Below are 25,197 nucleotides of genomic sequence, written 5' to 3' on the forward strand. Positions count from 1 at the left end.
TCCTTCAACCATGACTTAAACTTTAAATACCAAGCCACAGCTCTCTTGAGCCTCCACCAGTCTGAGAAGAATGAGATCAGCTGGTCTGTGGGTGCAGGAGTGTCCACTTTGATAGAATTAGTAACTACCTCTCTCCTGATCTCTTTATCTTCCACATCCAGTGAAATGTCCAATGTAGTGTTGGGCCACTTTTCCTCCTCCAACCACAAATATTCTGGTCCTTCCAACCATCTTTTGTTTTTCAACAATTCTGAGACCTTCAGCCCTCTGGACACATGATCAGCTGGGTTTTCCTTTGTCCTGACATGTCTCCATTGCACAGGCTCAGACAAATCTCTTATAGTGGCAACTCGATTTGCTACGAATGTGTGAAAACGCCGGTCTTCATTGTTCACGTATTTCAACACAGACGTGCTATCAGTCCAAAATACCGATTTCTGGAGGGCCATTCTCAGCTCTGCTTTAATCATAGCATCCATTTTTACAGCAAGGACAGCTGCAGATAACTCAAGTCTGGGAATGGTCACAGCCTTTAAAGGTGTTACTCTGCCTTTGCCAAGAAGAAATGCAACGTGTATTTCATTCTCCTCATTCATCAACCGAATGTACGAGACTGTTCCATAGCCAATTTCGCTGGCATCTGAGAAATGGTGTAGTTGGGCTTGCTTTATTGCTCCAAAGTCACATGGCTTAATACACCGATCCACACCGAATGCAGCCAACTGGTTCAGTTCTTCCAACCACCTTTTCCATTGCTGTAAAATGTCCTGTGGCAAGGGGTCATCCCAATTACAGCCTCTTTTGCACAGCTCCTGCTGCATTATTTTGCCCTGAAGTGTAACAGGCGCCAAGAATCCCAGCGGGTCGTACACAGAACTGTTGACTGACAGCATTCCACGCCTGGTCAGAGCCCGATGTTTCATTTCCAATCCAAATTTGAAAACATCGGTCTCCACACACCACTGAAGACCAAGCGCTCTTTCCACAGGAAGCTTATCAATATCCAAATCCAACGGTTTCAAATCTTTGGCTCTCATCTCTTCAGGGATGGCTTGCAACACAACACGACTGTTGCTTATCCATTTTTCCAAGGCAAAGCCTCCCTTTCCACACAGAGTAATGAGCCCATTTATCAGTTGGATAGCTTCCTTATCTGTGGCTGAGCTCTTCAAGCAGTCATCAACATAGAAGTTCTGTTGGATTGTTTCTACAACACTGGCTGGAAACTCTGGCTGATTGTCTTGGGCAGTTCTTTTTAGAGCGTAGGCTGCACAGCTTGGTGACGAGACAGCTCCAAATAGATGTACCATCATCCTATAAGGCACTGGTTTTTGTGTCGTGTCTCCACCGGGCCACCACAAAAAGCGTAGGAAGTCCCGATCCTCTTCCGGCACACACACTTGATGGAACATAGCCCGAATGTCTCCCATGAAGGCAATTGGCTGTTGTCTGAACCTCATCAGGACACCCAGCAATGTGCTTGTGAGATTGGGACCTTGTAGTAACTCTGTGTTGAGGGACACACCTTTGAATGTGGCACCACAGTCGTACACAACCCGTAGTGTTCCCTTTCTTGGATGCCGCACTCCATGATGGGGAATATACCAAATTCTTCCATTGTCAAAGTCTCTTTGAACTTCAGGCACTTGTTCAGCATAACTGCAAGCAGTTATGTTGTTCATATATTTAACATACTCCTGATGGAAGTGCTGGTTCAATTGGAATCTTTTCTTCAGACCTTGTAACCTCTGTTGGGCCACAGCAAAATTATTCGGCAAGTGAACATCTCTGTTCCTAAATGGTAGGTTTACCGAATACTTTCCACCTTGTAATTTTGTAGAGGTTTCCATGATTTTGAGAAACTTTTTGTCTTCCATAGACATTTCCTGTTTGTCACCTTTCTCACAGAAATCATGGTTGTACTGATTCGTCAGCAATTCTTCCAAGTTGCTTATTGAAATTCTATTCACTGTGATATTTGGAGCTTCTAGCTCACTATTACCATCCAGCGGCCCGTTAACCACCCAGCCAAGCACGGTTCTGACTGCATATGGGCCATTTCCTTGGCTATTGATGACTTCCCACGGTTCCAGCAGCCTGGGTGCATTGGTACCAATCAACAGGTCAACATTGGCATGAATAGATGGCATGTGAACCTTTGACAGATAAGGCCATTTCAACAGATCTTGAGCTCTTACCATGTCGTCTGTAGTGACTGGCATTTCCTTTTGAGTATAAACTTCAGGGAGAGAATAGAACTGCGAGCTCTCCAAACCGGCCACTTCAAGACTGAACAAGGAATATGCTGAGCTCATCTTTGTTTGACCCATTGTTCGCAGCAGGACTTGGGTTCTTTTTCCAGGGAGGCTTAGGCGATGCATCAGCTGTTCAGAGCAAAATGTTCCTGTGCTGCCCGGATCCAAAAATGCATATGTTTGAATAACAGCATCACCCTTGGCAGCTTTGATCTTAACAGGAAGCACTGACAGCAATGTGCGACCTTCGCCGGCCCCTGTATGTCCACAAGTGGTGTGAGAGATAGAAATGGGTTTTGGTGTTTCTAATACACGTTCTGGAGAAGTCTTCTTTCCATTTATATACAACACAGTTGGATGGCTTTGTTTACAAATGTTGCATTTCAATCTTGCTTCGCAGTCACGGCTGATATGACCTCGACGTAGGCAACCAAAACACACTCCTCTCTTCTTCAATAAAAACACTTTGTCCATGTGTCTCTTTTCCTGGAATTGCTTGCAATTGTCCAGTGAGTGTTCCAATGAACAGCAAACACAGTTATCATTTGTTTTCTCCTTTGGTGAGAGTGACTGCTTATCTTCTTTGTGTGCACTTATAGCAGTAACTGTGCTAGCCACCACATTTCCTCTTGTTTTGTTACTGGACTGTAACTTAGGGCGACTTAATGATGTTGTGTTAGAACTGTAGTCTTGCAGATCTCCAAAGAAAGGGTCCGAAAGGATCCTTACATGACGCTCCAAAAACTCCACCATGTCATTGAATCCAGCTCTATACCCAGTAGACTCCATTATGTCATGAGCCTTGCTGCGCCAGCGCTCTCTCAGCTTATATGGCAGCTTCGCCAAGATTGCCCGTATGTTAACTGGCATGTCCAGCTCCTGTACATACTCCAGCTCATCCATGATGTTACAGCAACCTCGTAGGAATAGAGCGAAGCTCTGAAGTGCCTTGGTATCATCTGCTCTAATTGTTTGCCATGACAGAGCCTTGCTGATGTATGCAGTTGCAATTGTGTAAGGATTTCCAAAATGATTTTGCATTAGAGTTTTTGCAACAGCATAGCCACAATCTGCAGTCATATGTTGACAACTTCGCACCAGTTCACGAGGTTGGCCTCGGGTGAATTGCTCCAAGTAATACAAATTGTCCCCTGCAGTTGCTTTGCTTTCCACTCCTTGCTCAAATGCCTTTATGAAAGTCCTGTAGTGCAGAGGATCACCATCGAAGATGGGAATGTCTCTTGGTGGGAGTGTCATTGACCGCTGCTGATTCATGAGAGCTGCTGTGATTTCAGTTTGTGTTCTCATGATCGTCAAAATTTCTTCAGGCATCCGTTGGCTCGTCAGTGACTGAGACTTCATTTCATCTTCTGCAGCTTGTTCTTTTGTTTCCATCCTTTTACCATTGTGTTCCAAGCGTTGTTTTGTTTTACATTTGTTTCCATCTTGTTCCACCAGAGGGTGCTGTTCACTTGTGTTCCAATTGTTTCCACTGTTTTCCACTCGATGTTGTCTTTTACTTGCTGCATTCCATTGCTTTGGTCTCACATCCACAGGTTTATTTTCCAACTGTAACATTTTTATAACAAGTTCCTCCTCTTGTTGTGCTGTTTGTTTGTCATTGCAATGAGGAAGTATGAACTCTTGGGCAGTGGGGTTTAAAGCTTGTCCATCCTTTGCTCCAATTTTATTGCAGGTACTCTTTGTTTTTGAGTTTGCTTGTGACTGGCACTCTTCATTTGCATCATAAATTTTCATTATTGCTTCTGATGCAGCCAGCTCTGCTTCCAAGTCAAGCATTTCTCTTCTTCTTCTTAGTTTTGCTTCCTCTTGTTCAATAGCATGTCGCTTTTTTAGGACCTTGACACGAGCCAAAACTGCAGCTCTTTCTGCTGCTTGCCTTTAGTTTAGCAGATGAAGCACTGGACCTGTTGCTTTTCCGGCTGCTTCTACTGCTTACATTTGACACACTGTCTTCTGCAGAGAGTTCAGTTTCACCATTTTCATTTCGCTGTGTGTTTGAATTCATTTGTGTTTCTTTTTCAGTTTGAGAAAGCCATTCATTGACACATGAAAAACACTCATTGTTTGGGATCATTTTTGCTCTAAACCATATTTCATGTTTTTCACCATCTTCAACAGACAATAAACCCTTCAAAGAATCATGAACCCTTTTAGAATCATCACACATCATTTTCAGTTCATCAAGAGCATCCATCACCTTTGTTTTATCACCATTTGACATAAACTCATTCAATTCCCTTCTAATGTTACAGGCTTTATTTAGTTTAGATTTTCTAGTATTTTGTAATTTATCAAGTTTTTCAGAAAAAGCCTTTTCTGTTAATTTAACAGTACGTTTTTCAGTTACCACATTATTAGTATTTTGTTCATTTTCAATGTCCGTGTCCGTCGTCAACGCGCACGCTCCCTCCATTGTAGCGACGTGGCGAAAAGTTCAGTTCAGGTGAGCGCACCGAAAGTAGGTCAACGAGTCACGTGACTCAACGCGATGACGTAATGCTCCGTTTTGATTTTACCGCGCGGGATATAATCACCAATGCATTGGGTTTTTGTGTGCACACACTTTGGCCATCGATGGTGTAGCGCTACACATACCTCTCGTTGGGCGCCTTTTATTCATAAATCCAAGCGATCGTCTACGCAGCTCCGTGATCCAACAGCTCCCGGCACTAGCCCCGTCGTTAGCAACCACACGGCTAACTACGGTGCGATCCGTTATCCCGGGCTGCTCGTCCACACATCAGCTCCCACGATCGTTCCACGACGTCTCCCCAAGGTAGGTCTTGCTTCTGGCTCTTCAATCGGGCAGGTTTTTGACAATAAACCAGCCACCCAATACTGGGCTGGTGAGCTGTTGCCTCGGTAGGTGGGTCTGACGCGCTAGGCGGCTATTGTTTACCTTTTTTGCTTTGTGTCCATCAATTGAGTCCAACGCTCCGGTAAGATATAAACAATCTCTTTATTTCAGTTAAGTTCTTAAGTTCAATTGTCCAGAGCACAAACCACAAGCATTTTCCGTTAAACTCCGCCAGAGCGGTCAAAAACCTGTGTGCCCTTCCGGGGTCAACACCTGTCTCCTCCTTCATTGCCCCAATCTAAATGCGCATGACGTCAGTGACACACCCACACAGGTCAAACATTTGTACACAATCCTAAATCACATTTGGCTCCTACAATTTCTGTTAATACATTTCAAATTGATTTTTGAGCCATATTCGCCTCCATATGTTGATACCTGCTGATGGACGTTTTTCTTTGTTTCAGGTAACGAGACCAGTTTTTCTTCACGAAGGAGACTTGGATTTCTTCCTTCACACCCGGGATTCAGAAGGTCACAGAATAACGGTTCCTGTCAGATTATCTCACCATGGCCACCACAACATGCATCACAATGAAAACCACCAACAGGAAGTACAACCTCCATCCTCCTCACTGGTATGATCATTTTGGAAGACTGTAGTCTTATTTCCTTATTAGAAGCTTTTGCAGGTCCCATCATATAGAGGCCGCATGTTGAGACGTGTTTTTCCTAAACAGGATCAACTCTCTGCATGTATGTGCAAAAACCACTGGCTCCATTTCAATAATCTCTCATACCCATGTTATCTTAAAAATAATCTAACTTGAAGATTTATAACAAGTCTCACTTGAAAGCATTACTATGATTTTCTTAAATTGTCCTTTTATACAGCATCTTACCGATGGTTTTCCTATTTACTAACCCACAGGAAGCCACGGTGCCTGTTCTGCTTTTCCCCAAGTCTGGCGAGGGTCTGAAGAGGAGGAAGAGGGACTGGGTGATTCCAGAACTCACTGTTGTTGAAAATGACAGAGGACCTTATCCCCTGAAAGTTTCTCAGGTACGTTCCTCATGACTACGTGTAGGTTTTCATCAGTGCAGCCTTTCTCCTGCACACAGAAATGAGCTGTTTATTTTAGACTGATTTAAACATTTGGGGATTTTTAGGTCAGAAAAAAGTTCAACTGACTATCTGCCATTAATACTGGATAAACACTTGACCAAAATCCCACATATGTAATGTCAAATATCTTAAACTGTCTGTAAATGGGAACGAAATTCTCCCTGAAAGGTTTTACATCCTTTTCCCACATTTGATGCACTACTCAGTCCTCGTGTCTGATAAAGTGGTTTTTCCAAAAGATTAGCCTTTCTTTTGGGAACATTGAACCCATTTTTGAAAAATACTAACATCCTGTAACTTGCATTAGTTTCACTGGCAAAATGTATTTCATCAAATGTGTAAATGGGAAAATCACAAGGAAAGTCCTCTCCACTTTAAAATGTCCATTATGGAAATGCTCCACAAACAACACACATCTCATTGTCTAAACTTAAAATAGACTGTCAATGATAGTTTTGAAATTACAGGTAAAACTGTGGGATTTAGATAAAATCGCTGATTAAAAGGTTTTAAACTCTCAGACAAAATCTAAATAATTCCACACATACATATACTGATACATATATCCTGCAGGCTTTCTTCACCATGTTACAGCTTCATATTAAAAGTGCCTTCAGTATCGAAAAGCATTCTGATCACCATTGTTTCTTTTTAGCTTTAGTTTTCTGAGTAGAAGGCGCTAAGCTTTTTTTAATTCTACCTAGAGATGCACCAATACCACTTTTTAAGGCCGAGTATGAGTACTGACCTTTACAATGAGCATACAATGACAAGTGAACAAAGGATGAGGCACATAGATACTTCAGATACGTGAAGAAGTTGCAGACACAGTTGAGCTACACCTGCTGAGAGTCAATAACTAACGAAACATCAACACTGAAATGACGCCTCTTTCCCATCGGTGTGAGGTAGGCAAACGTTTTATCAGAAGTAGTTGTCTTTTCTGCAGAAACATCGTTCTCTAGCTGTGCGACCAGAGAGCAGGGACCGTCTGCAAATTACACACTGCATCAAAAGCAAATAGTATCTGGACAGCGCTTTTAAACTGCATAAGCAGCCCCAAAGTGCTTTATACTGTTAATCACTAGGGCTCTGCAGTCAGACGTCACAGTTTTAAAATGTCAGCTCACCGAGGAGAACGGCGCTGACAGCGACATCAAAACAGTGAACAACAGCAGCTCCTCCGCCATAGCAGGTGATTCACCTTCGTGAAACTGCGTCCTACTCCGCGCTAAACTCCCTGAAAATAGTCCCAATCATTTGTGTTGGGTTAGAGCTGCAATCATTTCTGTTTGTGCTGCGTTGCTAAACAATTTCCCTACTACCGGAATAGTATTGATATCAGCAGATAACCAAATTCAGGTATCGGAACGGAAGTGAAAAAATATGGATCGGTACATCCCTATTAATCACATTCACTCACCAAGGCTGCAGCCATGCAAGGCGCTGTCACTCCAATTGGAGCAATGTTGGGTTCAGTGTCTTGCTCGAGGACACTTTGGCCTGAGGACAGGTGGAGATGGGAATCAAACCTACAACATTCCCATTGGGCTACAACCGAGCCATGCCACCCCATAACCAGTGCTGCCGAAGACCGATACCACAAAAATACCAAATAACGTGACTGGTATTCACTGCAGCGTCACCAAAATCACTGCAGCTTCACTGGATCACATGACAACACTTGATTTGATGGTGACATGTAGTATCTGTCTTCACTGTTGTTGTGGTTTTGTCATTTGCAGATGGTCCCTGTACTTTTGTGTTGCTGAGAATGAAATTATTCTTGTAAATACTGTAAATCCACACCTTGATGACTGTATGGAGGTGTATCATACATTGTATATGTATTTTCACTTTATGTCATTTCCTGTCAGTGAGAGAAGGAGTTTGTTTAGAAGCTCACATTTGTATGATGTTGCTCTTTGTTGTATCGCCTAAATGTTTGTGGCTCTTGGTCTCTGACTGGTTGACCACCTCTGAGTGTACCTGCTGGCGACATTGCTGATGCATGGTGTCACATATTACTTGCCAGGTTGTATCGGGTGTCTGTTACAAGTCAGTGCAGTATCAGACCAATACTAGTGTCGGTATCGGTGCATCCCTAATTTTAAGATGAATTTGGCCACCAGGTGGCAGAAGCTGCTTGAAATACAGCAAAGCTGTATGACTTGTTCACTTGCAGTGTTGTAATGGTCATTGTTGCTATGTGATCGGTTCCTCTCACATCCAGATCCGCTCCAATGAAGATAAATTAAAGAAGATCTATTACAGCATCACTGGTCCAGGAGCCGACCAGCCTCCTGTTAATCTATTCAACATGGACAGAGCCACTGGCATTCTGTATCTGACTCAGCCGCTTGACAGAGAAAAGCAGGACAAGTATTTGGTGAGTAGAACTGAACCCAGATTCTGAAGTTTTACTCACTAATGTGGAAACGTGTGTGTCCTTCTTCAGAAGTCTTCCTCCTGCTCTTGTTGAAATGGTACAACTGTGTCTGTGTGCAGTTTAAAGCCCACGCTGTGGCTGAAGGTTCAGGAAATGCTGAGGATCCCATGGACATCGTTGTCAATGTCATCGACCAGAATGACAACAAACCAGTTTTTTCTCAAGAAACCTTTGTGGGAGAAGTCGCAGAGGCCTCAAAAATAGGTACTGTCGATGGATTAAAGGAAATAAGAACCATTTACAAATGACACTGTGCAATGTGTCGTTCTAACGTATCTGAGAACTCTTACCTTGGAAAACAACCAGTGGTTTATTTTAACAAAATAAATGTCTATTTATCTGGACTTCATTCTGACTGTTAATGCATCAGTCATAATTCTTTGTAATTAAGTCTCTGACAAAATATGAATTACAGAATTTGTCAAATTGATGGAATGAAACACTGAGGAGATAATCAGAGGTGTTTATTTATTCAATCTGAGTCCAAGGCTGAACACAAATCTAGACCATCCTTCAGGAAATTATCTTTAATCGTGATACTTTTTCTTTGTGGTCAGGACCAACAGTCTGCTGCCTGTTGCTGGTTAATGTGCAGGATTTTCTCCTCTTTGATTCTCAGCTCGCAGTTTTCACTATGTACTCATGAATGCAGTGTGTGTGGACTTAGTTCACTCTGTATTACTGATTGTACACATTCATTATCATCCTAATGGAAGATGTGCAAGTTTTGACACAGTCTCACCTAAAAAGACCTTTTGTATCCCCAATAATTCTTTTAAAAAAACCTTTCCATGGTTCTAAGCCCATAAGTGATACGTGCTGGTGGAATCGCCATCAACACTGCGGGGAGCTGTATTTAGCAGTTTAACTTTGGGAGTAAATCCTCTTTTTACTGCAGTAGTTCTTTGCTCCTAACTGCCTCCTGAATGTGTTTTCTCCAGGTTTTGAGGTGATTCGGGTCGAGGCTACGGATATTGACCAGATAAATACAGACAACTCAGACATACGATACCGCATCCTGAGCCAAGATCCAGAGGAACCCAGTAAGATCATGTTTGTCATCAACCCAATTAATGGTGTCATCCGAGTCAATGCGGGCGGTCTGGACAGAGAGGTGAGTGATTTCAACAGGGTTTACATCTGACTGCACCTGTTTGGACAGTATCCGTTCTCTGATCACAACTTGCATTGTTAAACACTTGAAGTGAAAACACGAGTTCATTTATCTTAATTGCTTTAGCAAGTAGTTTAATGAATGTTGTCCTTCATCTGAGTCTGACAATCATCCTGCTCGTTTTCACCCGGTGACGCGTCTCCTCCTGCAGAAATACCCGCAGTACACTCTGGTGGTACAAGCAGCAGACATGGTCGGAGAAGGCTTGACCGGACAAGCTAAAGTAATCCTCAAGGTGACGGACAGCAATGACAATGCCCCCGAATTCACTCAGCCCTCCGTAAGTACAACAATGTCTCCCGTCAGTCAGCTCACACCTTCCACTGTCCTTCAGCATCGTGTCAACCTCCTCATAGTTTGCTGCTTTGCATCACAAAGAAAATTTAAACCGTCTGAACACAAATCTGGAGCATCCCTTAGGAAACGATCTTTAATCGTGATGCATGAATAACTTTCACGTGATTATCTAAGGTGACAAACATTGAAATGCATAGAGGAATTAAAATTACACTTCAGTTGCAAGGTTTGGCTTTTTGTGAGCGAGTCCTGTTCAAACCAAGTCTTCATTCATAATACTAAAGTTCATGTGGAAATATGAGAATGAGGAACGATGAGTACTTCTTTTGGTCATTAAAACTACATCAATTGTGAAATAAAGATGAAAAACACTCATGTGAGGAATTGGGGCGTTAAATTGTTAAAAACCAATAATTGTTGTTGATTGTGAAAAGTGATGTCAGAGTGTAGCACACGTGTCACATGTTCAGTCGTGGTTGTTAACATGTCCGTTTGGAAGAAATGTGAAGAAACAAAGAGGTTACCAAATATGGTCACTTGCCCCATGAAGGGTAAAACCAACATCCTTTTTGTCTTTCTTCCTCTTTTTTAAACTCTATACCCATGTCTGGCTTTTCCTCCAGTATACTGCGTCAGTTGCAGAAAATAAAATGGGTGCTCAGGTGGCTACGATGTCGGTAACGGATGGTGACGAGCCACACTCCCCAGCGTGGAACGCCAAGTTTACAATTGTGGATGGTGATCCTGGTGGACTTTTCACTGTGAAAACAGCCAGCAACAAACAAGAGGGCATCATTTCAACTGCCAAGGTAAGAGGACCAACCTCCAAACAAACATGTGCAGAACAAATCATTTCTGAACATTCGAGCATCAAAACTTAGAAATCTTGTGTTCGCTTCCCTTCCAACCAAACAGGGTCTGGACTTCGAGAGGGTCAGCAAGCACACTCTGTTGGTTGCAGTGGAGAATGAAGTTCCTTTTGCAACGCCGCTGGCCACCGCTACAGCCACGGTGGTCGTCACTGTGCTGGACGTCAATGAACCTCCAATCTTTGATCCGGTGAAGAAGGTCCTGTCCAAACGGGAGGACCTCGCTGTCGACAGTGAGGTGGTGCAGTACACCGCCTCCGACCCAGACACTGAGCGCAAGCAGAAAGTCATGTAAGACCAGACTGAACCAACACTTGATCACCTGAAACACTCCCTTTGTATCTTCATCAGCACAAACTGCTCCTACTCAACTGTAAAAGAGAGAATGTTGAGTTAAGTTACTGTAGTGAGCCACATTGACACTCCTGACGTCTCGGTACAATAGTGCTGCCACTAACACTCAATCATCTAAAACACTGACTTAAAGAAAAGAGAAATCAAGTGGTTGCTATTTCATTTGTGTTTCTTTTGAATACAACTCAAGGGTCAAAACATTCAATCTCAGCTGTACCACGACAAATGTAAACAATGAAATGAATTCAATATGACCGAATAACATGGAGTGAAAAAAATACAAAGTTTACAAAATATAGATGCTGTTTATCAATAAAAACAAGATGTATATCAATACATTTCTTAAAACATCACAGCTGAACAGTCTACGTAGCCTGCTCATCATCCTAAAGGCTCCTCCACGCTTTCCGCATGTGCCCAGTCCTCGTGACGTCACAATCGTCATCCACCCTGTGCGCTAGGCTCCAACCCTCTGCGGTCGACAGCACAACCTGTGTGCGCAGACTGCCCATGCACCAGAGCTACTGGACGCTTGTGTGAGGAGATCCTCCATCTGAACAATCACAATTTAAAGCAAATAAGAGCCAGAGGCTCAAAACTCCTGAAGTGAAACATAAACTACTTCAGGAAAGGTGGGAAACGCCGGGCAGCAGAAGTGGAGATACTTTCAGGATCGTTATGTTACGTTGTGGAACGTTAAGGAAGTGAACCCAGAGTGTAGTATGGATGTAATCATGTAGCACCCGCGGTCTAGTATCGTCTGCGGACACGGAGTGTGGAGGGGCCCTAGGACAGCCATTCTTCTGAAGACTGAATAAAAAGTACAGACTATCTTGCCGTCTCCTCAACAATCAGTCGGAAACCTGGTGAACCGTTTGAGACAGGAGGACAAAAATAAATGATAGAGTAAATAAATATTGGTGGCAGCTCTGCAGTGCAGTACAACCTGAGCTCAGTGTGAACTTGTAGTTACTCTCCACTGTAAGTTTATCTTTCTACTCGGCATGTGCTGTAATGGTGCTGTGAGGAATTAAAATGTGTTTTTACATTTAAAGAAGAAACTCTGGAGAGAATAACTAGACCATGATAAAGCTGTTGAATAAAGTTCTATCACGTCTCAGTTCCTTGATAAGGCGCACAGCCTTTCAGCACCAAACCAGCAACAGCAATGTACTGAACTGTTTCCTGAAAATTACGTAAAAACTCTAAAGACATTACAGCTCATTTGTGTTCAGGGCTTGATACTGAAGTAATCTGCTGTAACTTGTCCTACGTTTAAACTCCTGAGTCCATAATTTCCATCTGTCTTTTGGTTGCTCAGGTACAAGGTAATCAGTGACCCTGCAGGCTGGCTGAACGTGGCCAAGGACACGGGCCTGATCACAGTGAAGAACAACATGGACAGAGAGTCTCACTTTGTCAAGGACAACAAATACTCTGCACTCATTGGTGCATATGACAACGGTAGGTGGATGGTTGGCAATGTTTTATTAGTATGTGGGATGTTAAAGGTTTTAAACCTATTTTGATGAGCCTGTCGGGTATATTAAAGACAAAGATCTCTCAAATGGAAAAATCCACTGATTTCCTGTCTCTATTTTTGGATGGTGATTTCTGGGACCTCAAGAAAAATTAGATGATTTATCTTAAATAGGCTATGATGAATATCTACTCTTTCTTTATGTTTAAAGCTTAATTTTACTTGTTCGAAGCTCAGTTTTATGCTCTGGATCCCTTTGTTAGGTTCACACTCACGTTTCTGTTGAATAAGAATATCAGACCAGAGATCATTCAGCTCCACCAGCTGAGGTCCAGTGTTGCAGTGACTGACTTTTATTTTTGTCTGAATGTCTTTCTCCTCACCAGACGAAGTCCCAGCCACAGGAACAGGCACACTGGTTATTCAGCTGGAGGATGTCAATGACAATGCCCCCACCATCGAGGAGCGCTCTGTCAAGGTTTGCCTTTATTCCGCATCAGCTACACTGCTGACATGTTCAGAGCACTGCGAATGATGCACGTCGAAAGACAATATACCGTATTTTCACGACCAAAAGGCGCACCGTACTAAAAGGCGCAGTCTCAGTTATGTGTGCCATTACTGCATTTAACACACACATAAGGCGCACCTGCTCATAGGGCGCGGGTTCCATGCCCACACTTCCCCCTTTAACGTTCTCATGGTGTCCGCATTACAACAACACACACACACAAGCATACAAGTGTGCGTATTTAAAAATAGAGCGGGAGCAAAACTGAGTTTGGTTGTGCTTTATTTAAGTATTGATTACAAAGTACTAACATTTTTTTTACCTGTAATCGTCATCAATCAAACCCATCGAACTCCTCATCCTCTGTTTCTGAATTGAACAGCTGCGCTAAATCTCCATCAAACATACCAGGTTCATTTTCTTCACTGTCAGAGTCACTTTCCGTGCCGTGCGGCTCCTTGGAAATGATGCCGGCTTTTGCGAAAGCTCGAACAACAGTGCCAGCAGACACGCTAGCCTAAGCATCTACAATCCATTTGCAAATTGTGGCGTAACTCGCCCGGCGCTGCCTTCCACTCTTAGTGAAACTGTGGTCTCCATCGGTCATCCATCGCTCCCACGCCGCTCGCAGCCTTACTTTGAACGGCCGGTTCACACCGATGTCCAGCGGTTGGAGTTCCTTTGTCAGGCCTCCCGGAATGACCGCAAGCTCAGAGTTCATTTGCTTCACTTGTTTTTTCACATCGGCTGTGAGATGGGCACGTATAGAGTCACAGATCAACAGCGATGGTGATGCGTGGAAAAAACCACCTGTTCTCCTTACATACACCTCCCTCAGCCACTCTTTCATCATTTCCTCATCCATCCAGCCCTTTTGATTTGCCTTAATGATGACTCCTGATGGAAACTTCTCTTTAGGCAAAGTCTTTCTCTTAAAAATCACCATAGGCGGCAGTTTCTGTCCATTAGCATGGCAGCTAAGCACAACAGTAAAAGAAGACATTTCGTGCCCCGTTGTGCGTATCACTACCGTGCTGGTCCCCTTCTTCTCCACAGTGTGACTCACCGGGATGTCGAAAGTTAGCGGCACCTCGTCCATGTTAGTGATGTGGCTGGGCTGGATGTGTTTGTCGGCGATGTGTTTGCTGCAGTAGGAGTGGAAGATGGCCAGCTTTTCATTATAATCCGCTGGAAGTTGCTGCGCTACCGTAGTTCTGGCCCGGATGGAAAAATGGCACCGTTTCATGAAACGAAAGCACCAAGACGGACCTCCTTGGAAATGTTCAATTTTCATTTCTTCTGCTAGCGTTACTGCTTTTAGTCGAATGGTGACCGTCGAAACGCTTCTCCCACTCGTTCTTTGTGCGATGATCCACTGCTCGAGTCTTTCCTCCAACTCGGGCCACCTCGCCTTATGTCCACGGAAACTCAGCTGCGTCTTCTTCACCTGTCGGAGCTCGTTTTCCAGCTTCCTCCACTTGCGAACCATCGATTCATTAATCTTAAATTCTCTCGCGGCTGCTCGATTTCCATGTTCCTCCGCGTAGCTGATGGCCTTCAGTTTAAACTGTGCTTCATAAGCGTGTCTCTTCGCCATTTTCAGGGTTGTTAAAACAACGATGTTCTGCATAACGCTCATACCCGTTCATTTGTATACAATCCACGCCCACACTTCCCCCTTTAACGTTCTCATGGTGTTCTCTACTACGTCCGCTTTACAACAACAACACACACATAGGGCGCACTGCACCATAGGGCGCGCCGCACATTTTGAAGAAAATCTAAGACTTTTATGTGCGCCTTATAGTCGTGAAAATACGGTAGACACGAACAAAGATTTGACAAACTCATTGTAAAACATTTGCACTTTCAGCATGAGATCAAACAAAAAGTGAAATGATGTCAAACTACAATGGGGCAAAGCTTTAGTTGGACCTTGTGTTTTCTCAGGTGTGTAACAAAGAGTCGGCCCCTCGCCTGCTGTCAGTGACCGATAAAGACGGGCCCGGCTTTGCAGCGCCATACAGAGTCTCTTTACAGGGCTCGTCGAAGAGCAACTGGACCGCGAGGATGAATGACACAAGTACGTACATGGATATAATCCAGCAATAAAAATAAAGTGCTGCTGTTTAGAAAAATTAGTTTAAGCAGGTATCGAGTGAAGCTACTCAATAAAACGATGCTCAAGAGAAACTCATACAGCGGTGCGATGCAGTGAGATTGAAACACTTTGGTGCTGCAGGTTTCCCAGATAGCTCAGCCCTCATTGTCTGTGGTGTTGCAGGGATTAGCACTCAGCTCACATGGAAACAGCCCAGCTCCATCCTGGCTCAGAATATTCTGTTTCTTTCTCTGCGTCCATGGGTTTTCTCTTGACACTGCAGTTTACTGCCACAGACCAAATACTTTGAGCGACTTGTGTGCAAGGAAGAGATGCTGCAGTTGATGAAGAGTCGTGGATCTGTTTCCTTTTGTACAACAATATGAAGGCATTCGATTGGTCGAGGAGTGAGAATGTCAAGCTGTAGCTGTGAAAAAGTTCTGAGGTATATTTCTCTCTTTTTGTCTTGACAGAAACGGGCATCATTCTGAATTTGGCCACGGAGCTGGAGAGTGGAGAGTACACTGTGGTCCTCAGAGTTGCAGACAACCAGGGTCTGGAGCAGGACAGCACCGTCCAGGCCACAGTGTGTGACTGCTCGGGGGGGGTTTGCATACCCAAAAAAAGAGATTCTAAACCTCCGTCCGTAATCCTGGGAACACTTGGAGGCATCCTGTTACTGCTCAGTAAGTTAGATATTTGGCTTCAGCTGTTCAAAAGAGCCTGGAATATGAAGAAGGTCTTTACTTTGTGTACCTCCCTCGGTGTGATGATTGATGACAGCACTATTGTCCTTTATGTTACTGCTCAGGGTTTAATGAACTCCCAAAACTCCAAACCCCAAAACGTGAGAACTGTTACACAACAAATGCATGAACAATTAAACACAAATGACTAAACAACATACAAATTGCACCTAAATACAAGTCTCTTACTAATAATGCCGATGAAATATCATTTTAACCCTAAATTATGCTATTCTAACACTGATATACAATAAAATGGCTCGTAAACTGTGATAAACTGTTATTTACAGAATGAGTTGGCTGTCGAACTACATCCGCTACAAGCCCTTTAACTTTAACTGTAACTAAAATTAAATCCCTTAATTTATATACACATGAAATGAAGCCTTTTACAATTGTATTTATGTCAGATATATTTAAATTTATGCCTTTACAAGCACTTGTAGCCACATTAGCACCGTTAGCATGAGCGACGTCTGTATGTCAGGCTTAACTATAACTTCAATAAAAACAAACAACAAGAACAGCAAAATACTATCCCCATTGGCTGCATTACACAAACACAGGAGGCAAGTCTTATCTTAGGTTGGTGTTAAGCTTCCATAAAACTCTTATAAATGAAAAAAAAAACTTATCAACACTTCAGTCCACCTTTTAAATGTGGCCCCCCGGAAATGACTGCTGACATTTACTTTCGCCTGGGATAGTACTGTCTTTGGAACCAAAGTTTAATGGTGTGAAAAAATTAATAATGCACTATGAACTTGATGCAACAGTATGGTATAGAGCCCCGAAGTGGCTATAGAGAAAAAAAATAATGTGTGGGAACAAGATAAATCGTTCTCTCAAGTTAATCATGCGAGGGAACTGGATAATTTAATCCATGGCCACGAGATAGTAATTTGTGGCCACCAGATAGAGACTCATTCCCTCAAGTTCTTAATATTTGTCTCTCTGTGGCCACTCAGGGGCTCCGTGTGATGCAGTTACACTTTGAACTCCATAATGCTTCAGTTGCTGGGTTGAAGTCATGTGACAGCTTCTGGTTAAAGGGAGGATCAGGACACAGAACAGAACAGTGTGAGAGCTTCAGTCATAATAAACTATGATGAAGCAGTGCAGCTCCTGTTCTCACTACCATGATCCAAAGTGTCAACGTTCAGTGAGGTGACCAGTCTCTCTGTAACACCTCTCCCGGGTTGTGTTGACTTTGTCCTCTTTGTTCAGTGCTGGTGTTGCTGCTGCTGCTGTTTGCACGGCGGCGGGGAGGAGAGAAGAAGGAGCTCCTTCTACCAGGAGAGGAAACCAGAGACAACATCTACTACTACGATGAAGAGGGAGGCGGAGAGGACGATCAGGTACACACACACACACACACACACACACACACACACACACACACACACACACACACACACACACACACACACACACACACACACACACACACAGACAGAGTACGACGCGTGTGTTCATGTCTGTCCTAATATATAATGTGTATTAATCCTAGCTGAGTTTTAAAATACTAATGTAACCTCGCATCTGAAGCCCAGTAACATAACTGAATTGTCAAGTCAGTCATTTACATTTGCAGCTGGTCCAGCGAGTGTTTGGTGATTAAAAACATTTTCTTTGACCCTCCTTCAGGACTACGACCTCGGTGTTCTCCACCGTGGTCTGGACAACCGGCCCGAGGTGTTCAGGAACGACATGCCTCCAAACTTCACTCCAGGTCCACAGTACCGTCCCCGCCCCGCCAACCCCGAGGAGATCGGCAACTTTATTGACGATGTGAGTGCAATTGTCCAGAGTTCATCCAGACAGGATGTGACAGGACTGTGATGGTGATTCATCACTGACAGGCGATTTGACAGGATGAAGAAACAAAGGAACTTTAACTCGCGTCTTTTTTTTTTTTTTATGATTTAAATTTTTTTATTTTTCCACAAACAAAACACAATTATATATACATATCAATGCTTGTATAAAACTCTTCAAACACCCCCCCCCCCCCCCCCCCTCCCACCCAACAGAACAAACAGAGGGAGACCATTGACTCATTCTGTATGGCTTTGGTACTAAGAGAAAAACTAAACAAAACCGGAGAAAAAACAAAAAAAAAGAAGAAACTGAGGTTCTGTTTTATAGGTGTGGACATACCTTCGTCCCTTCCTCATGCAGTCATCATTGCAATGTATCTGCCCCATTTCTGTTTATATTTGTGCACCTTATTTGTGATCCTGTAAGACATGTTTTCATATGCAGCAACCTTTGACAGTTCAGCAGTCCATTCATCAAATGGGGGAGTTCCTGGGGATTTCCAGTGTCTGAGCAGAATTTGTTTTCCAATCATGATCACAGTCTGTGTCCAGTCCTTCAGTGCATTAGGCAAGTTCAGCAAAACCTTTGAGTGTCCAAGAACATACAATGGTGAACAGAAATCCAAGTGTACACCTGATACATTTTGTATAAAATTATGTATTCTCATCCAGAACAGTTGAATTTGTGGACAAGACCACAGCACTTGTATCAAAGAACCATCACAGTGTTTACATTTCCAACATAATGTTGAATCTAGCAACCCCATTCTAAATAATCTACTTGGTGTCCAATAAAAGCGGTGTAATATTTTAAACTGCATTAGTCTCACTCTTAGGTCTCTGGATAAAGTACGACCATTGGCACATATTTTTGCCCACTCCTGGTCATCAAAAGAAATCCCTAAATCTTTTTCCCATACCCATTTCAGAGAGGCCATGTTTTTATTCTCACCGAGGCTGAACAACAACTTGTAATATTTTGAAGCCTCCCGCCCCCCACCAAATATCTTAAAAATTGCCTTTACTGGATCTGCAGTCTGTGGGGCCTGATAGTGTGAACTAAACACTCCTTTCAGAGCATGACGAATCTGAAAGTACTTCCACATGTGGTTCCTGCCCAGCCCATATTGTTGTGATAGATCCTCGAATGATTTAATTATATTCCCACTGTACAGGTCCCCCATAGTGCCAATCCCTTTATCCAACCATTCGGTCCATAAGAAGGAAACTTTATTAATACAAACTTTTGGATTCAGCCAAATACTCAATGTGCAATTTAAGTAAGGGTCAACATCTATAATCTTTAGAATTTTTTTCCACATCTCCTGAAGATGTGATATAATAGGGTGGAATTTGTCACCCTTCCTAATTTTGCTTGACAGACAGTTTATTAGTGGTAAAGGTGCTGCTGCAGATTGCTCATGGAGTGCCAGGGTGGGGCCCTTTCTGGAGGCAATGCCCAATGTGCAAGGTGTCTCAAGCTGTATGCATAGTAATAAAAGAGTAGTCTTGGAAGTCCCAGGCCCCCTCTTTCTACAGGCTGTTGAAGTTTCCCAAGATGCATTCGTGGGCGCTTACCATTCCAGAGAAAATCTTTACAAATAATATCAAATTTTTTGAAATAACTTAGAGGGATCTGTAGGGGGAGAGAATGTAGCAGATAGTTGAGTTTTGGAATTGAATTCATTTTAAGTGCATTAACCTTACCCCAGAGAGACAAGGACAATGATGACCAACGTTTCACATCGACAGAGATTTTTTGCATCAGTGGGTCAAAGTTCACTTTAATAAGGTCATCCAGATGAGGGGGAAACAGAATGCCAAGATATTGTAAACCCCGCCTAGGCCAGGAGAAATTACCCTCCTGAGACAATGCTGTGGGACAAAACTTTGTCAGTGGCAGGGCCTCTGATTTTGCCCAGTTAACTTTATACCCTGAAAATTTGGAGAATGAGTTAATTATATTAAGCACTGAAGGAATAGATACCCGATGATCCGATACAAAGAGCAAAATATGGTCCGCGTATAACATCAATTTATGAATAGATCCCTCGATGTCAATTCCGCAAAAGTTCTCATCCTGTCGGATCGCTGCTGCTAGTGGTTCTAATACTAAGCAAAACAAACCCGGACTGAGTGGTGAGCCTTGTCGGGTTCCCCTGCTCAGTCTAAAGTAAGGAGAAATATATCCATTTGTTTGAACTGCGGCCTCTGGTAGATAGTATAATAATTGTATCCACCTGATAAATATCTTGCCAAATCCCAAAATTTCCAGTAATTTAAACATATATCCCCACTCGACCCGATCAAAAGCTTTTTCAGCATCAAGCGAAATAGCAGCCATTGGAGAGTCCAAGTCTGAAACTGCCCACATAACATCAATAAACTTTCTTATATTGTCTGATGAGTTTCGTTTATTAATGAACCCCACCTGGTCTCTATGTATTAGAGAGGTGATAACTTTGTCTAATCGATTGGCTAAAATTTTTGACAATATCTTGGCGTCCAGAGATATCAGAGAAATAGGCCGATAATTTTTGCACTCATTTGGGTCTTTTTTTTTTTCACAATAAGTGTAATCAGAGCTTGAGATAGCGTTTGAGGTAGTTCCCCTCTCTCAAATGATTCCATGTACATATCATATAATAGAGGAGTCAACTCGGTCACATAACATTTAAAAAATTCTGCCGTATACCCATCAGGGCCTGGAGCTTTATCATTTGGTAAGCCTTTAATAACCAGCACAATTTCCTCCTGAGTTATTGCTGTATCAAGATCTTTCTTTTGTTCTTCGGATAATTTTGGTAGGTCTAATTTCTCAAAAAATTCTTTCATGTTCTCATCCTCATTACTACAGTCCGACGTATACAGCTCCCTATAGAAATCGTTAAACGTATTATTGATATCAATAGATTTAGTGAGGAGGTCTCCTCCTGGGTCTTGGATTGCAGGGATCAGTGAAGATAGTTCCCTCTGTTTTAAGCCATGAGCTAACAATTTCCCCATTTTGTCCCCAGATTCAAAGTTTTTTTGTCTCATCCTAAAAAGAGAAAACTCTACTTTCTGAGACAGGATACAGTTGTATTCATATTTTAGTTTAGTTAATTCTCTGAGACCATTAGTATTGAAGCACCTTTTCAAATCAGTTTCCAATTTCTTAATTTTGCTCTCAAGTTCCGTCTGCTTTATAATATTTTTCTTTTTCTTATGTGACGCATATTGTATGACAAACCCTCTTACCACTGCCTTGAGAGCCTCCCAAGCTACTCCAGTGGAGGGCGCAGTGGTAACATTTTCGGCAATGTAATAGTTAATATGACCCCTCAACGCCTCCCTGAATTCAACTTCTTGCGGTAAAGAAGAATTGAACCTCCATCTTGGCATTCGAATCTTCTCAATAACAGGAAGCAACTCGAGCACCACTGGGACACGATCTGATATCAAGATACTCCCAACTGAGCATGTAATGACCGACTTCAAAAGAGATTTGGAAATCAGATAGAAATCTATACGAGAGAAGGTCTTATGAGGAGCAGAGAAGAATGTGTAATCTCTGTTGGTTGGGTTTAAAGTTCTCCACACATCAATTAATCCCAAATTCTCACACATACCTTTGACTCTCTGTGCAGCTTTCTTGCTCCTACACCTCACTAAGCTACTTCGGTCCAGAATTGGATCCATCACTAAGTTAAAATCTCCTCCAATTACAATTTGATAATTTCCCATTTGTTGAATTTTAGCCTCCAACTCTCCAAAGAAATCTGTCTCATCCCCATTTGGAGCATAAATATTAACTAATGTAACCAGTTGAGACTGTATTTCCACCAAAATTATAATTGCCCTACCTTCTGTATCCTTAAATACCTTAATACATTTAAACTGCAGTTTTTTATTAATTAGTTAATTTATTAATTATAACTCCCCTACTCTGACCCGAGCCCCCACTACTATACACATGACCAACCCAATCTCTGCATAATTTATCTGTCTCTGACCCGGATAAATGTGTTTCCTGCATAAATACTATATCATACTGTTTGGACTTCAGTACCGACCTAATTTTCTTCCGCTTATTTAAATGCCCGAGTCCCTTCACATTCCAGGAGGTGAAATGCACGTTATTTATTCTAGATGACATATAGACAGATTACAAAAGAAAAGAACCAGGTACACATACACAAAGCCATATTTCCTATCCTATTTCAAAACTGTAACATTGGTCTCCCCCTCTAACCCCCTCCCCCCAACTAAAAAAACAAGGCGCATTAACCTGAACTCTGCGCCAAGTACGAACACCACAGCACACCTGTCGGACCGTGATCCGTCGATTGAGTGACTCACCCATCACCCCCACCAGCATATACTTTGGAACAGTCCACAACCAACCAAATTTAGCAATTATTATCTATGAAACTCTGGCTGTAACGGCCAGCGCTATTAACCATGTAATTTCTGCACAGTTAGACTCACGTGAAGTTCAAATGTCACTGAGCTTCCATTTTTTCAATGAAGCCCATCGCTCGTTTTGGGTCTTTAAAGCTTTTGTGGCCCCCGCTGCACTCGATCCGCAGGGTGGCGGGGAACAGCAACGCAAACTTTACGTTTCGAGTGTGAAGGATCGTCTTGCACTCCCTAAATTGCTCCCGTTTCGCCTAAGTGGCTCTCGCAAAATCAGGAAAAATCCTGATCCGCTTGCCTTCCCACCGCAGCTCTCCTTTACTCCGTGCCGCTCGGAGAACCAGCTCCCTGTCCCCCGACCTCAAGAACCGGACCAGGATTGTGCGCGGTCTCTCCCCGGGGCTTGGTCGCGGTGCGGGGGCTCGATGGGCCCATTCAATCTCCGGTGGCTTCACGGTGTTTTCCCAGCCGAGAACCGATTGTAAAAGCCTGCCAGCAAACTCCGTCAGGTCTCCACCTTTGCTGCCTTCTGGTATTCCCACAAACCGGAAGATTATTACGCCTGCTGCGGTTTTCTAAATCCTCGAGTTTGTCGCGAAGATCGTCCAACTCAGCCCTGGTAGCCACTGGGTTAGCTTCCAAGGATGCTTTCATCGTCTTGTCCACGTCCTCCAGCCACTCCACCCTCTTCTCGACGTCGGTCACTCGGGTAATAAGTGAAGACAACTTCCCTTCCACCGACATCGTGGTGCGTCGGATGTCATCCAGGCTGGCCAGGTCAGTTGAGATCTTCTGCAGCGCAGTGAAAATATTTGCGATGTCTTGAGCAAATTGCTGCGGCTCGGGACACGTGGCCCCGACATCGTCGCCATCTTGGGATGTTGTTTGAGCCCGCAAATGCTTTTTAATATCGCCACTGGTCGCGCTCTTCTTTGATTTCGACATCCTCGTGCAGTTATGCAGTCTTCTGGCCCGCTACATCCGTTGGTTCGTGGTCGTGGACAAAATTTTCAGGATAAATTAAACAATGCTTGACGGAGCGTTTTACCTAGGCAGCCATCTTGCCAACTGCGTCACGTGACTCCTAACTCGCATCTTTTAAAAACAGGCTCGTCGCATCACGTTGTTTTCCTAAATAATTTGATTGTTTCAAAACCCAAAAATAGTATTTCAATAAATCCAGAAGCAGAATAAGTCTATCAACTGACACCATGTGTCATTTGCTCTTCTTTCAGAACCTGAAAGCAGCGGACAACGACCCGACAGCGCCCCCTTATGACTCCCTGCTGGTGTTTGACTTCGAGGGCGGCGGCTCCGACGCAGGAAGCCTCTCGTCTCTGAACTCGTGGAACAGCGGAGACCAGGACTACAACTGCCTCGGTGAGTGGGGACCACGGTTCAAGAAGCTGGCCGACATGTACGGAGGAGGAGAAGACGACGATGACATGCTGTAAACCGAGCAGAGAGAAAACGCCTGCTGACACATGCTGTGAGCGGATGAACGGACAGTGTGATCTATGAAAGCGACGCAGGAAAACTCCTCACATGCTTGTTTTTCCTCTGTGGATGGTGGTATGGCTTACCTGTGCTCGAAGCCAAAGGATCATTTTGGTTTTCTTTTTTTTCTTTTTTTGATACATGATGTTTCATTGTTGACTTTTACATGTTTGACCTGTTGTCTAATGAGTTTAAATGCTTTCTATTGAGCTCAGAGCTTCTGAGCTGCACTGCACAAACCTAAGCCTGTGTTGGAACACACACACTGGTAACATTTGTGTTAAATTGACCAAGTGTGTTTCTTTTCCTGTTGTTTTTTGTTTTTTTAAGGTTCTAATACTGTGTTGAGTAGAGTTATAAAATATCAGGATTGGATCCAGCCAGTCACATCACCTCCAGAGCAGGTTGTCCATGTTGTCAATTCTCTTTCTTTCTTATAACACAAAATACAATTCATATGTTTTTATGCACTGTGCTGTCAAATCTGTGTGCTGATACCTTCAAAGGAACTTTATTCTCAATGATTTGTCCGATTTTTTTATACATATAAATAGTTATCTTAATACAAGGATTAAATTGTCAGTGGTCTTTTTTTCTCCAATGCAAAGTACATACGGTCACTGATGGCTAGAAAAACTTCTACAAGCTGCAAAGAAACTCATTAAAATGGTTTCCCTGCTCGTCCTGCCATTTTAAAACTGTATTATGGACTCAAAATACAGATGACACCAGGTTACATCACTGACGTGTCGCAGTGCATCTACAAGATGTCGCTTTCATTATTTCTACTGTCAAAATCTGAGTTTGATCTTTTAAGTCGTAGTCAGACGCATCACTCACTCATAGTGACCGATCTCAACATCCATCTCTCGTCACACAGTTCAACACAAACCCTGCCTGAACCAGACAATAACGATGGGGGAACAATAAAGGGACGATAACAGGATGATGAACAGAATTACAGAACTATTAGTAGAACTACACCAAATGAAGTTCCTGGAAGTAAAGTGCATAATGCTCTGCGCCGTCCTCCGACAGCGGTAACACAGTCGCCGCCACAATTTATTTGTCAGGTCGGGCGAGTTGGAGCAAACGAGGGCAAGTAAACAAAGGCTCCGGTTCAGATCCGCCATACGGAGCAGGTCTGTGAAGAAGTTGGAGTTAATTTGTGGATTGGACCCAGATAGACCTGCTGAGAGCAGCTCAGTAAAGTTCCAGCATCAATGACTCTTTAAGGAAACGTCACCAACTCACAAACGACGCCTCTTTCCCATCGGTGGGAGGGAGGCGATATGCCAC

At 43.2% G+C, this 25,197-nt stretch overlaps 1 protein-coding gene across 1 annotated transcript; it reads left to right on the plus strand.

Annotated features, from left to right (window-relative positions):
- Positions 1 to 5,549: 5,549 nt before the first annotated feature.
- Positions 5,550 to 24,468, plus strand: LOC308120732 (B-cadherin-like). Its single transcript, XM_080481515.1, has 15 exons — positions 5,550 to 5,714; positions 6,008 to 6,139; positions 8,436 to 8,591; positions 8,711 to 8,855; positions 9,593 to 9,765; positions 9,977 to 10,105; positions 10,746 to 10,931; positions 11,038 to 11,282; positions 12,667 to 12,809; positions 13,212 to 13,303; positions 15,287 to 15,419; positions 15,911 to 16,123; positions 17,411 to 17,541; positions 17,831 to 17,974; positions 23,637 to 24,468. Exons 1-15 carry the CDS (start codon positions 5,661 to 5,663, stop codon positions 23,853 to 23,855), a joined length of 2,295 nt encoding a protein of 764 aa, XP_080337641.1. The 5' UTR covers positions 5,550 to 5,660; the 3' UTR covers positions 23,856 to 24,468.
- The last annotated feature ends 729 nt before the right edge of the window (positions 24,469 to 25,197 follow it).

The sequence above is a fragment of the Lipophrys pholis genome (genome assembly GCF_963383615.2).
Source record: "Lipophrys pholis genome assembly, chromosome: 15".
Taxonomy (NCBI): Eukaryota; Metazoa; Chordata; class Actinopteri; order Blenniiformes; family Blenniidae; genus Lipophrys; species Lipophrys pholis.